Consider the following 13,503-nt stretch of genomic DNA (forward strand, 5'->3'; position numbering starts at 1 on the left):
AAATATCATTTTGCAATTATATTTACACAGTCACCATTGGGTACACCTGCAAAATCTAAGATCCTGTACTAGAATTGAAAAAGAATAAAGAAAAAAAATTACAAAAACAAAACAGAGATTGACACTGACTAACAATACAACAATATTATTGTTATTTAGATCCGAGTAGTGAATGCCACTAAATTCCTTTTGTTTTTGCTGTTGTTATTATTATTATTATTATTATTATTATTATTATTATTATTATTATTATTATTATTATCATCAGTCGTATCAATGTTATCCTTATTATCCAAAAACAATTTTAAGGGTCTAAACATGCTCAAAAACTTGGTTGTCCCCCGAAGACTGCTGGAATAGGCACCTGCAAGCCAGCGACCCTAGTGAGGACAAGCGGGTCCAGATGATAGATGGATGAATTTTACACGTAAATCATGATTTGCTGAAATTTTGTTTATTTATGAATTATTATTATTTATTTTAATCTTGTCATACACAACTACAAAAAACGGCAGGGAGGACATGCAAACTGCACACATGAAGGCCATGGATCTGTGCTGCCCAAGAATTTTGACGGATATGCCAACCACTCATCCACTTTAAATGTTCATAAAAACATAAACAAATATTAGTAAAATATAAGAAAATGTGGGGTTACAATGTGCTTAATGATTTGAGTGAAGAGTACCCTGCTTAGCCAGACTAGGTGGGCAACTCATAATAAAAAAAAAACAAAAAAAAACTAGAAAAAAACCCCACTTTTTGTCATAACAAATGGCAGTTCTATGCCACTGCAAGCAATTGCAATTATAAACATATTCTGAAATACTATGGGATTTCATCCATATAATGCTGTGTAAATTTGAGGACTAACTATATATATATCAAACATAAACCATTACAGCCAATGAGTGTACTGCACAGGTGATTACTTATTGACCACATGCAGAATATAATTTTTCCTTGTTGTTAACCAACAAGGACTAATCAATGAAACAATGCTCAGCAGGAGGAGCACATTTTACATAGGACATGTCAAGCGTGAATGTTTTTTGTGCGAAAAGGGTCACATGATGAACTCTATACAAGCAATGGAGTCACAGCAAACTTACCCCAAGCTCGACATAGACAATAACTTGAGATCTAGCGCCAATTAGTACATCCCACATGAGGTTCATGTGCAAGGGTGGTTGTTCGACCAAGTATGTACAAATAGGCGTGTTTGCGTGGATGTATGCTATACAGCAGGTTGTGCTGTATGTGTCACATTGAGATGTGTGGGCGTGGTGTGAAATTCTTCTAGGTGTTATTGTTTGGTCAGTTTGGGCTTTACGTAATCATACCCGTTTTCCTCCTGGATGGTGATAAAAGCCATTTTGAGAAGATCTGAGAAATTTTCATGGACAAAATGTTTTGGGTGAATTAGCCATTACACACATCAGAGGCAGAAAAAAAAATAATAATCTGGCTCATAAGATTTGGTCTGGATCCTTCAAGCTATGTTTGTAGATTTTGTGATTTTCTTAACCAAACTCGTATAACAGTGCTTTTTTGCACAGAGGCATTAATACTGAAACAGAAACGACAAGTAGCATTTTTTCCAAATATGAAAAATTGGCCTTTTTAGAATATATATATATATATATATATATATATATATATATATATATATATATATATATATATATATATATATATAAATTTTAGATATATAATAGACTGCCTCATAGATAGCTTCTTCGACACATTTAAAACACAAATGGTAAACATGCTAATCAGTTGCTAATCAAACAATACTCACATGCACCTTTTCATTATTCTCTGCTCATGTGGTAAGAATTGTAACAAAAGTATTCACAAATGTGTATTTCAATCCATAAATGTGTAAAAAAATAAAATAAAATCTGATTCTGTGACGAAAGTCACAAATGTGTAACGAGAGTCACAAATGTGCAACGAGAATTCAAAAATCCATGACTGAAGTCACAAATGCGTAACGGGAGTCACAAATGTGCAACAAAAATCCACAAATGCGCGGCTGAAGTCACAAATGCGTAACAAGAGTCCACAAATGCGTACTGAGTCATAAATGTGTAGCTTGATTTGTATGCGTCAACACATAGTTGAATGCGTACAAACTGTACAGTATGTACAGATCTGTAATTAGGGCGATCTGTAAACGCTTTTGGCCTTCTGGATTGGCTGGAAATTCTCGCGCATTTGTGTCTAGTCACAGACATGGATTCTTTTTACACATCTGTAAATTTAAATATGCATTTCTGAATACTTTTGCAACAATCATGACCCCATACTGAAAAAACCCCCACTAATATTACTGATGCTGGGTGAGTGTACTTATCGTCAAAACACAGAGTTCAAGCTGTTTAATAACACTTTCTGTTGGAATTTACTGTCAGAATTATGAAATGGAGATAATTTCGAGTTGTACATAAAACACACACACATACATAGCTGTACCGTAGGAAAGCCGACAAATGCCAAACATGCCACACATTTGGACTATCAATCGAACATTACTCATAGGCATATTTTTATTAATCTCTACAAAAAAATTCTATTAGTCCTGCTGCTTAGTGAGCGTACTTGTGACTGCCTACATCTGAATGTGGGTTTTCTGCTGCATTTAGGTGGCCAAGAAAGAGCCTCACAGTCACGATGAATTGCTTTCTTGATATAATAAATTCTGTTATTACTATGTCATTTGAACATGAGAACATTGTAGTGTTATTTTGTTTGTGAAAAAAACATGTTTGTAAGGATCCCTTGTGAAGGCCAAGCAGATTACAATAATGGCATATTCTTTCATTTCAGCAGAGAAAGATGATATGAAATACACTGGGACACCAATCAAAGCCAGCATGTGGCTTGTCCCTTTATTATCACTGGACATGTGCTTCTCACACTCAGCCCACTGCAAGCCAGGTGCCACCTTTTAAAACGCTAATGGCTCCAGTGGAGTGAGTGTCTGCTTGATAACAGAGCTCAGTTGGCCACTAACTGTCTCAAGCGAGTGTCCCTTGGAAGACAACACTTCAAGTCATGGTCTCACATAGCCAGCTTTGACCTTATGTCCTACACGTCTTCTCATTTGTCTTGTAGTCCAAGGCTGTTTGGTGTTTCTCACAAGGGTTTTGGGACATTACAATTAATCTTACTGTCACTGTTTTTATTTGTTTCACATTTAAGTCTGATTGCGTAAATGTCAGCCTGGTATTTGGTGAGCCCTTGGGAGCATTTTCTACTTCCGTCGATGCTGAATAAGAGGTACGGCATCTGGAAATACACAGGATTTGGTCAAGAAAGCTTTTTGGAAGGAGTCTGGTATCAGGATGGTGCAATTCATGCAAGGTTACCAACTTAACGTAGCGAGGGAAAGGAGGAAAGGGTGGAGGCGAGGGATGGATTCAGTTTCCTCGGTGCATCCTGGGAGACGTGCTTGCATGTAATACAAAACTCTCCATCAATATCCAGTCATTCCCAGCTCCTCTTTCAGCTTTCAAAGTGTGAAGGGCAGCATGATCCCATTCTCTTGAAAGACTTCACTTGTAGTCTTTATTATTGTATTCAAAGCGTGATTCACTGAAAATTAGGCGGTTTCAATTCTGTATTTTTTGGCACTCAAAGTGTTTAAAGAGAATAGACAAATATGCAGTATATAACGCCAACTGATCACAGCTCTGATGCAGTGTTTCTCATAAAAAAAAGTTTTGTCAGTGAAAATCTCCAATGTGAACAACAATACAGCACGACAGAAGAAAATGCTACCAAGGGAAGAGCCCTCGTAATAGCTTGCATGAATATTTTTTTTAGTATTTCACTCGATTCGCAAGAAAGAGCTAGCAGGTGCAGCACACTTTTCCTGTTTTAGTTTTGAACCAAGCATTGAAGGAATGTACACTGTTCTATTAAAAGACTGTGACTTTGGGTACTTCTACCACGTGTAAAAATGCCAAAAAAAGACAAAGAAAAACCCATTGCAAAATACTTTTTGAGCTTTTATGGAAAATCTGGTATTAATATGAGTAGGTGCTATTTTTATTGAAAGGTAGTTACTTGGGCAACACTAACTTTCCTTTTATATTCTTTTATTAGCACAGAAATAGAGCGTTATGAAAAGGGACATTTTAATCTGTCATCAGTCTCTCTGTGTACTTTGATGTACAAACATTAACGGATCTTCTTGGCCGTTATTTTTCCGAGACAGAGTATTTTCAGTTCCTTAAAATGCAGCTTTTTTTTTTTCCTTTTTCCTGGTATAGTGGGTATAGTCTGCATCAGTAAGGGCTGTTTGGACTTCAACGAATTTCTCTTTTCCTTGAATGCACTTTCAAATTGAATGGTAAAATAAAACATAGAAAAATCTGGTTCCTTTTTTGCTACTTGCATGTTCTGTTTTTTTTGTCTCATAATTGAATGACCACAAAGCCAAAAATGCCATCATGATTTGTGAACAGACACCGCTGTTATCCTGCTGAGGCTATACATGATCTTCTCCTTTTCCAGGTGACATTTACAAAGCGAAAGTTTGGCCTAATGAAGAAAGCGTACGAGCTGAGTGTGCTGTGCGACTGCGAGATCGCTCTGATCATCTTCAACAGCACCAACAAGCTGTTCCAGTACGCCAGCACAGACATGGACAAGGTCCTGCTCAAATACACAGAGTACAACGAGCCCCACGAAAGTAGGACCAACTCAGACATTGTGGAGGTGAGTCTAAGTCCACATAAACGCACTTGTGCCCAAATGCTCTGAATCATGGACGGAAACACACAAACACACCAGATGGTTGTGACTCATTACTTCTCTTTTTTTTGTCTTCACACTCATCACAGAAAGGAAAAATTCTACGTAAAGTTGTGAGCATATGAACAAACGGCACAGTGGATTATACTTTCCGAGTTGCAAGTCGACTGCCCCCCCCAATTATACCTTCTCAATGTTTTTAATGTCACCAAGAAGGATATTTTGGCTTGTCACGATGTCAAGTCTTACCCCGTTTTCACTGGAAACCAGTTCTACCCTACGTGGTCGCATTTCCATTACACTTTGTCGAGGCCAGGCATTTAAAATGTAATCATTTTTTCTAGTGTCTACATTGTCCAACCCCGCCGACGACTGCAAATGTCACTTTCAGGGCAGCTTGAGAGCGTGCTGATGAAGCGGTTCTTTACAAGATCCTTAAGCTCTCAACAGGAACGTGTTATGCAACATTAGCACTGGGGTTCTGATCAACCTCGTGGGCAGAGTTGATCCCTTGCTCTTGCGCACACGCACACACGCACACATCTTCTCTTGGTGTGCTTGCTGATCAAACTCCTCTAGAAGATCACATCCTTTTTTCGTTACTAGTTACATCAAGTCACATTAAGTAACAATGTGTTGATGCTATTGATCATACTCCGCCTAACACATTTCAGATAATTAATGCATGCACAGGCACACTTCTTTCATCGCACTGATCCATTTTTTTAAGGGAATTTGTTACCAACAGTTGTTTATTTAATTAAACAGACACCTGATTAAGCCACTGTTCTAAATTATTTGTTCTACCTGATGACAAATTATGTATACCAGTCTGAAATTGTTGGCTCTGAATTTGAGGAGACAACATGTGCTGAAACCCATTGAGATGTAATGAATGACTAGTCAAGGCCCACACGCACCTATGGATCAAGCTGGCCAGGCTAATACAGGAGCCCACAGCGTGGGACATGTTTTTATCTCTTCATATGGGTGTTAGTGGGCTCCATGCCCAAACACGGGTGGACAGGTCCACTGGGAGTATTCCCGCTTCTCCAGATGGCAGTCTGCCCCTCACAGCAAACCTTTTCAGTTTCCACATTCGCATCAAATGCCGTCTGCTTTGGAAGAAAATTGGCGTTGTACGATTCCAATGATATCCATTTGAAAGACATTGATATAGTGGCTAAGATAAAAACTCACAGTAGTTTGCTCTTGTTACTATTTATTCGGTGCCATCAAATGTGTTAAGGTAGCTTATACATGAGGTGGTACAACAGTTATCATATGGGATGACCTTGATAATTAAAACAAAGAGAACCAACCGGGCAGTTTAGAGGCACCCGCATGTGTTACATACTGAATGTTTACCATTCACAATGCTTCATTCTTCTAAAATGAAGCTTTTCTCTCAGTACATCCAAAGCAATTCTTCATCCTTGCCAATATTACATTCCAGTGATCAAAAATATACTGTATAAGAATTGTAATTCTTTGCTAAAGACCCTTATAAAATCACATCTAAATCGATTATGCAATACATACATTATCCCATTTGTGGTCTTTACTCACAAAGCCTTGCAGTCATTGTCTGCGTAACCCTACTGAACTACAAATTTGTCACATTTCAACAAGTGCCTGTGCTGCGACATCACCACTTTGATGCTCTCTGTAACCGTGTCTTCTTTATTGAGCTGAGGATGGCTGACATATAAACAGCCGTGTCAGGAAAGATGTTTAAGAGCCTAGTGGGGGCTGGGGTGGAAGGATGGAGCAGCAGAGCGCTACCAGCACAGAGACCCCCAGAGGTCTCCGCTCCAAATCGATGCGATGAGGCCCCTGCGTGCTAACGGGATTGGCCACAGGGCTGACACAGGCACGTTTAGCGCGGACGCATGCAGGGTGCAACCAGTCGGAGGGGCGGAGGAGGGAGGTGAACACGGGTCGGGACCCTCCAGTGGAGCCTTGCGTGCTGCTGCTAAGCTTTGTCAAGGTTCGTGAACGTGGGCGGGTTGCCGGGTTGGGGGAAGGCAAGCTCATTTCTTGCTGATCGCTAAGCGGGTGAACGATATTAAAGGTAAAATTAAAAATGACCTGCAAGAAAGCTTTTCTCATTTAATTGTGACAAAAATGCGACTTTAATCGCATGATGTCTTGTTCCGAGTTTGTAAACCACGTTAGAAGTATACAGAAAAGCTTCCTTCTCCCTCTGATGCTGCTGTGCCTGAAGGTGTAGTGGGAGGGAGGCGAGGCAGAGGTAGGGGAGCAGAGCTCAGCGTGGGCGGTCGACATCGAGGCCCGCTACATTAGCAATAAAACTCTATGTAATTAGCATGTCTTTGGTTGATAATTAGCGTTGTTGAGAGAGTGCCACTGAGAGTGTTACACAGCCTCTGCAGCTACTGTATGTTTACAAGAGGCTTCAGGGCTTTCTCATGTTTTTGATGCATTGAACATGCTACATCTCAAGTCATGAGATGATTTTCTAGGAGGTTGACACTCTGTTTGGGTCAAATATATGAGCGTGAGCCATAAAGAAAAGCCTAAAGAAAATGTTAATACTGAGCGCCAATGAATTTGGGGTGGGGGATGGGAAATTCTTTCTGACCGGAGAGGAATATTACTTTAATACTGCATTTCCAAGGGTTAAAAACATAAATATGACGCCATTTGAATTTGAAAGTGTTTCCACACTTTTGGCTGGTGCTGTATTCCAGAACCTAAACGTCACATCGTACAGGTCCATTCCAAAATCACATCATTCTTATGCTTACTGCAAAATGTCAAAGAAAATCAAAACACGCTTGAAGACTCAAATGAAGTCTCATGAAGTCTTGCCTGTGATACAGCTGTCACACAATAATACCATGTCTGACGGAATTTGGAACTTGATTGTGTTCAAATTTTGACAAATTCCAATTTGCTCAATCACAGGGGTGTTGGACTTTAATGGCATCCTGCTACTTAATACTAAAAATCATACAACTGACTTTCAAGCCCATAGCAACCATGTCAGGCATTGTAATATGCAAACTTTGGATTAACAATGCCACAAACTCTGAACTGAAAAAAAAGACAGAGGCAGCTCTTCAGTCAAGGATGTCCAAGTATATCCTTCTCGCAGGTCTGCAGTAAACCCCTGAGTCTGGTTTCATATAAAACGACATCTTTCCCAACCTCAGAGAAGAAATTGGAACTCATGAAAATATATCCACCTTTCTTTTTTGAAGTTATATAATGGCATTCAATGTGAGTAAGGGAGCTTTTAATTGCAAGAGCACATTAAAAAAAAAAAATCCTTTGCTGCCATGTGATTGCTCACTACATAATTTTCAACAAGACATTTTTGTGTCCCAAAGCCCTGATCCATAGTGAAGTTGTTCTAGTTCTCCTTTGATTCTTCTGTTTATGATTCAGTCATTGCTATTTTTCTGATAGATTTCCCAAATGTTGTACTTAATGTAGTGGCCAGTGATTTTTGATTACCTCAGCAAGAGCTGCGCTCTCATGCCATTAGTGAAAGCATCACATGGCGTGGTGCGTGGCACATGGCGCTAAGCTGACCTCTCCGCTTTCCGACCATACCTGTCAGAAGACAGGCTGCTAGCCAATCCCATTCCGGCATCTTAATCCAATCTGAAAGTTCAGCTCTTCTCGTAATCTTCGACAGCAGCAGGAGCAAGAGCATGCTTCCTTTCCCTAGCTCACCCTCCCTGCCTCGTTTTTTCTCCACCTCAGCGCTCACCTAGGACGATGTATTCCATGCAAAGGGAGAAGTGGGGAGGTGTGGGACCGAGGGATGGATGAGTGCGAGCAAGGAAAGAGGGAGGGAAAGAGGGATGGTGGGAGGGAGGCTGGTAATTATTTCCAAAGGTCATTCTGTTAATGACTACCCGCTCAGCTAATGAGATTCAGCAAAGCTCCCTGGCCATGTTTCACCCGGCGTATGTTTCACCGATGTGCCAAGATGTGCGCGAGGCACAGGTGTGTACTCAGTCCAGTGCGGCGGCTGTCGACTACAGGAAGCTGTAATGTAGCAGCAAAGTGTGTCTACAAGGCAATTATTATAAAAGAATAAATATCACAGAGAAGACATCGGGACAGTGGATTACGCACACTTGCCCACTGAAATTGTTCCATCTTAATAAACGTTGCTCAAATCCATGTCGACTGCAGCTATCTTATGAGTAAGCTCTACGACAGCCATATGAAGTTCTACATCACCAACTACAAGCACATTAATACACGTTTCAAATGAATACCTCTCTAGTCAATCAAAAACGAGCTTCATTTAATTTGTAAAAGTAGTGCACTTCTTGGCCCTCGTTCGATTTTGCAGCCGATGTTGTGCCCTGTGATTTTACAGGTATATTCCATCAGAAGCAAATCTATACGGTGTCAGTAAGTGTACATTAACTCTCTGAAGCAAATCAGTAGCAGGACATGTGATCTCCCTCTCAGAAGTACCAGTGTGCTCATGTTCTGCCTCGCGCTTGCAAAAATATTTTCCAGCATGTGTGCTATTCTGTGTGCTTATTTGGTTTCTAAACACCGTGGAGAACATTAGCCTTAAGGAGTTTCAGTGTTGATCAGCTCACTGAATGACTTCTTCTCATGCCTCTCAAAGGCTGTGTAATCGTGGCAGCTTGAATAGCGACTCTAATGTGTCTTCCACGACTTTTACATTTGGCCGCCTCTAATGGAATATATCTAATCATATCTTCTGTCCCCTTAGTTATCCACAATGATCTGGCGTAGACTTTTTAAACTTGTAGGTGCGTGGGGTCTAACTTGGGGTGGCGACTTGGGGTGTGGTCACCATTGTGATCACAGTGCTTCAGTGTTCGCTGGTGGCACAGAGGCGGGTGACACGGCTTGTTTTTCTTACCGAGGCGCGGATTAAGGGCTGAAGCTGCTTTGACTGCCTAAGTAAATTAACGTTATGACAGTGGTAAGATTAAGAAATTAGGAATTTGCTCAAAGTATAGCTGATGGCGGCCCGTATGAATTTTGGGATGCATATAGTTAGCCTGCAATTATTATTATTATTTTTGTTTACATGCATGGTTAATGTTATGTTTACATTGTAACCTTTGCATTCAAGTATACAGTATTTGGATTGTTCTCATCGCAAATGAAAACACAATTATTCAACGTCCAACCATTGCCAAGCAATGTTTTTAGTAATGTTCTGACATGCTATATTGTCCAAGCAAACAGAAATAGAAATACTCAAAGCCAAAGTACTCAAAGCCCTTCAGCATGATAACTCATTTACCTACTGACGCAGTATCCGGACCAATGGGGATTCAAGTGTTTTCTCATGGACGCTTTGCCATGGTCACTGTGGTTGGTGATTGAACCCTCAACCTCTCGGTTGGGAGATGACCATATTACCACTGAGTAAAGCGGACCCAACTCTCTTTACTTGTGAAACCCACCTCTCTTTTCGATTGCATTTTCTTTTTTCAAATGTTATAATGACATTTTTTAATGACAAAGCTATTCTGCCAGAGACAGGTGTACCATGCACTGCACCGCTCACATATTTGCTGTTTTTACCATCACTTTGGCAATTGTGTCACAAAAGCACAAAAATGCTGGAAATAACACATGTGGACTTAATCCTTGAGATGCTCACTGCAGTCTTGCAAAGCACATGGACCACTTGGATATATATATATATTTTTTTTTAATGCAGCTCCCGCAATATTTAATGCCTGAAATGTTTCCCAAATAGCGGGCAAGTCGGACATCAGAGGTTCCGCTTTTATTTATTTTTTTGTAGGCTCTGCGTTTAACAACAGTGGCAGCTGTAAGCAAGCTGATGAGTTGGTGGAAAAGCAAACAGGCTACTGTATACGTGCAAAACCTCTTGTAATGTTCCATGTGTCATGCAGCTGTGTTTCCTTCCCTTCTTCCTGTCTTCACCAGTGTTGTCCTCTCCTTGGTCCACATTAGGGCTTCAAGTTTGCAATCTTTTTTTTTTTTTTTTTTTACGTACAAATACAAGTTACAGTAGGTTAGTACTGACAGTGGCGTTTTTTTTTCCTTTATGATTTGAAATGCTCACTTTTTAAATGATTGCTTTATTTTGCTTCAGTCAAAACCGCTATCACTTACGTTTCACAGTATGTGACCTCTTTCTCTAATAGATGCCTTATACAAAAGGATTTTAAAAAGTGATTTTAAAAATAGTTTGTGGTAGGGCTAAAAATAGTTAGTAGCTGGCGGTCTTTGCTGGGAGGACCCCCCCCCCCCCCCCCCCCCCCCACACACACACACACACACACACCTCCCTGTTTTTAATGTTGGTGTGGGGGGTTGTTTTTCAAACAGAAGAATGAGTAAGCAAGCAGAGCTTCATGCTATTCATTCAGTCCTCATCTCCCCCTTTCTTTTTTCCTCTGATCATCCAGCATGAATAATTGCTCTCATCAACCACATGCATGACACCATCGGCCCAAGACCCCGCGGTGCCTATAAACATTTGATCCGTTGAATAAAGACGCCTGTTATTTAATTCACTTAGCTCCCTCACTCCCCACGCTTAACCAAACAGTAGCTTCCTTTCTTGTTGTTTGTTGAAATTCATACATAATAGAGAAAAAACATGTACCCTTTTCACAATTAAAGCCGAGACCCTCGTTATCGATGTGTTTAAAATGATGTTATTGAGAAATGGCCTTTGACTGGATTCCATGCTATATCAAGGTTGGCATATCAGCGCAAGAAACAAACTTTAGTGAGTTCCTGTTAAATAGCATATACACTATGCCTCTTTAATTTTATACGAGAGGCCAAAAACAGGAAGGGAGATAATGTACTTGATCTACAAGCTCAGCATTTTTGCCCCACATTAGACGGCCACTGTCCAGAAAAGCAGAACCTCAGACTTTAAACTTACGACTGGTTTGGAGCTTACTCTGGGGTGTGTTTTAAGGTCAGTATGTTGCAGCGGAAGTCTGAGGTAGGCACACGACAACAAAAGAAGCATTTAAAAATAGTTCACTTGAAATGTGCCAATATGTGGTCCCTGTGGTATGGAGAGTCAGGCCACTTCTGAGGCCACGCTGCCAAGCAAGGCTTTTCCACTATACCGCCCAAAACAATTCACGCCAGGCATTAAGATGAAATGAAGCCTTGTTCTTTGAAACTATTTGTGGAAAATTTTAAATAATGATCTATTTTTAAAAGTGGCATTCCCTCCACCCGGCCCCAGAGCTTCCGTCCCCTCCGCCCCTCCGTTGCTGCTGCTCATGCCCCCCTTTTCTCCTCACCATAATTGCAGCTTTGGGCAGGGTTTGGAAATCCAAGGTCACATTACAGAGGTCAAGCAGCTGGTCATTGTTACTCAAGGCCTCCCTCAGGCTCCCTCTTCCTGCTGTGGAGCCACGCGATAAGCGACCAAGTGACAAAAGACGATAAGTCATGATTGGTGGGCAGCCCAAAAAAAAAAAAAAAAATGAAGACATGAGGCGGTTGTTTTAAAGTGGTCCGCCTTCATATTTTTATTTAGAATTGATAAGTCATGTTTAGGGCTAAACAAAGGCGTGCCAATTTATTGAATCTAAATTCAATGTAGACACATTATTATTATATGTTCCATTTAGAATAGAAACTATGCTATGCGACCATGGAGCAGATAGAATAAAAAAATGATAGACTTAAGATGTGGACATAAGTGCCCTCTTTATCCCCTTTCTCTGAGCTAGTATTGTTCTATAATGTCTATCTGGGTAATTATACAGTATAGAGACTTGTCTGAATGACCACTTTGTTCACTGGGCTTGGATGCTGCTGTAGCAGAGCGTGTTGGATTGTGACATGTGCTCTGTGTGTGTGTTTCTTCCATATGGGAACACTGCACCATCTGGTATTGCGTTGCATACAGGCTAGCTAAGACATGCCTGTATGTCAGTGGGCTCTTGTCTGTGGGGGCTTTTTCTAATGGTGATTTTAGCACGTGCACATCACATATCGCCATGGTTTAATAATGTTTGTCATGCACATACCGTTCATCTTTTCTTATAAACTTGAACATTTAACTATGTGTGCCCATAGAATAAATTGTGAAAAAAAAAAAAAAAAAAACGGCTGGGTTCACTTTTCAGATCAGGGATACATAGAAAAAAAACAAACTGTTTCAAGCTAGGTTTTAGGGAAAGAATAGGGGCAGGCGATCCTATTGCCGCTTACCTTTGCCCAAACGGTCACTCACACATGCTCACTATGCAGCCCTCATCCGTGGACATGCCCCTCGACATGGCCCTGGCATGTTCAAACCACGCTTCATGAAACTGTGGCCTTCTTTGCCTTTGGTCTGCCATCTGCTTCCAATAAACTAAGCCAGCCTGATCCCCTCTGATGTCTCCCCACCACCACCAACTGAAGAGCAGATAGAACGAAAGCGTAACAGTGTCCAAGTGATGGGCGAGTGAGACAGAGACAAAGGAATAGAAATGAGAGGAATGAGAGAAATTTTGAAAAGGGCCACACCATGAGTGTTCTGGCAGTGCAACGGTGCTGAGGGAGTGCATCCAATGTGGGTCCACTTCATACAGTAACAACCTGACCTGCTCCACTCTGATGAAAAAGGGGTTATGTTACTTCCACCCGTTTCAGCCCTTTTGACTCATCTTCTGCTGTTAAATTGAGTTGGTCAATTGGAACAGGCTCCCTGATGCTGATGCAATAGTTTTGAGCAAACATTATAGTACGTTGAACCTTGAGTTAAGCTTG

The 13,503-nt window shown here is 40.7% G+C and overlaps 1 protein-coding gene across 10 annotated transcripts in view; it reads left to right on the forward strand.

Annotated features, from left to right (window-relative positions):
• Positions 1 to 13,503, forward strand: part of mef2cb (myocyte enhancer factor 2cb) — a 79,534-nt gene that overhangs the window by 42,290 nt on the left and 23,741 nt on the right. For all 10 annotated transcript variants that reach the window (XM_088422126.1, XM_088422186.1, XM_088422117.1 and 7 more), the window contains one exon: positions 4,525 to 4,728. In XM_088422126.1, the coding sequence (XP_088278252.1) occupies positions 4,525 to 4,728 (204 nt within the window). The remainder of the gene's footprint in view (positions 1 to 4,524; positions 4,729 to 13,503) is intronic.

This window comes from Hippichthys cyanospilos, chromosome 1 (assembly GCF_059441005.1).
Source record: "Hippichthys cyanospilos isolate Australia breed blue-spotted pipefish chromosome 1, RoL_Hcya_1.0, whole genome shotgun sequence".
In the NCBI taxonomy this organism is placed as follows: domain Eukaryota; kingdom Metazoa; phylum Chordata; class Actinopteri; order Syngnathiformes; family Syngnathidae; genus Hippichthys; species Hippichthys cyanospilos.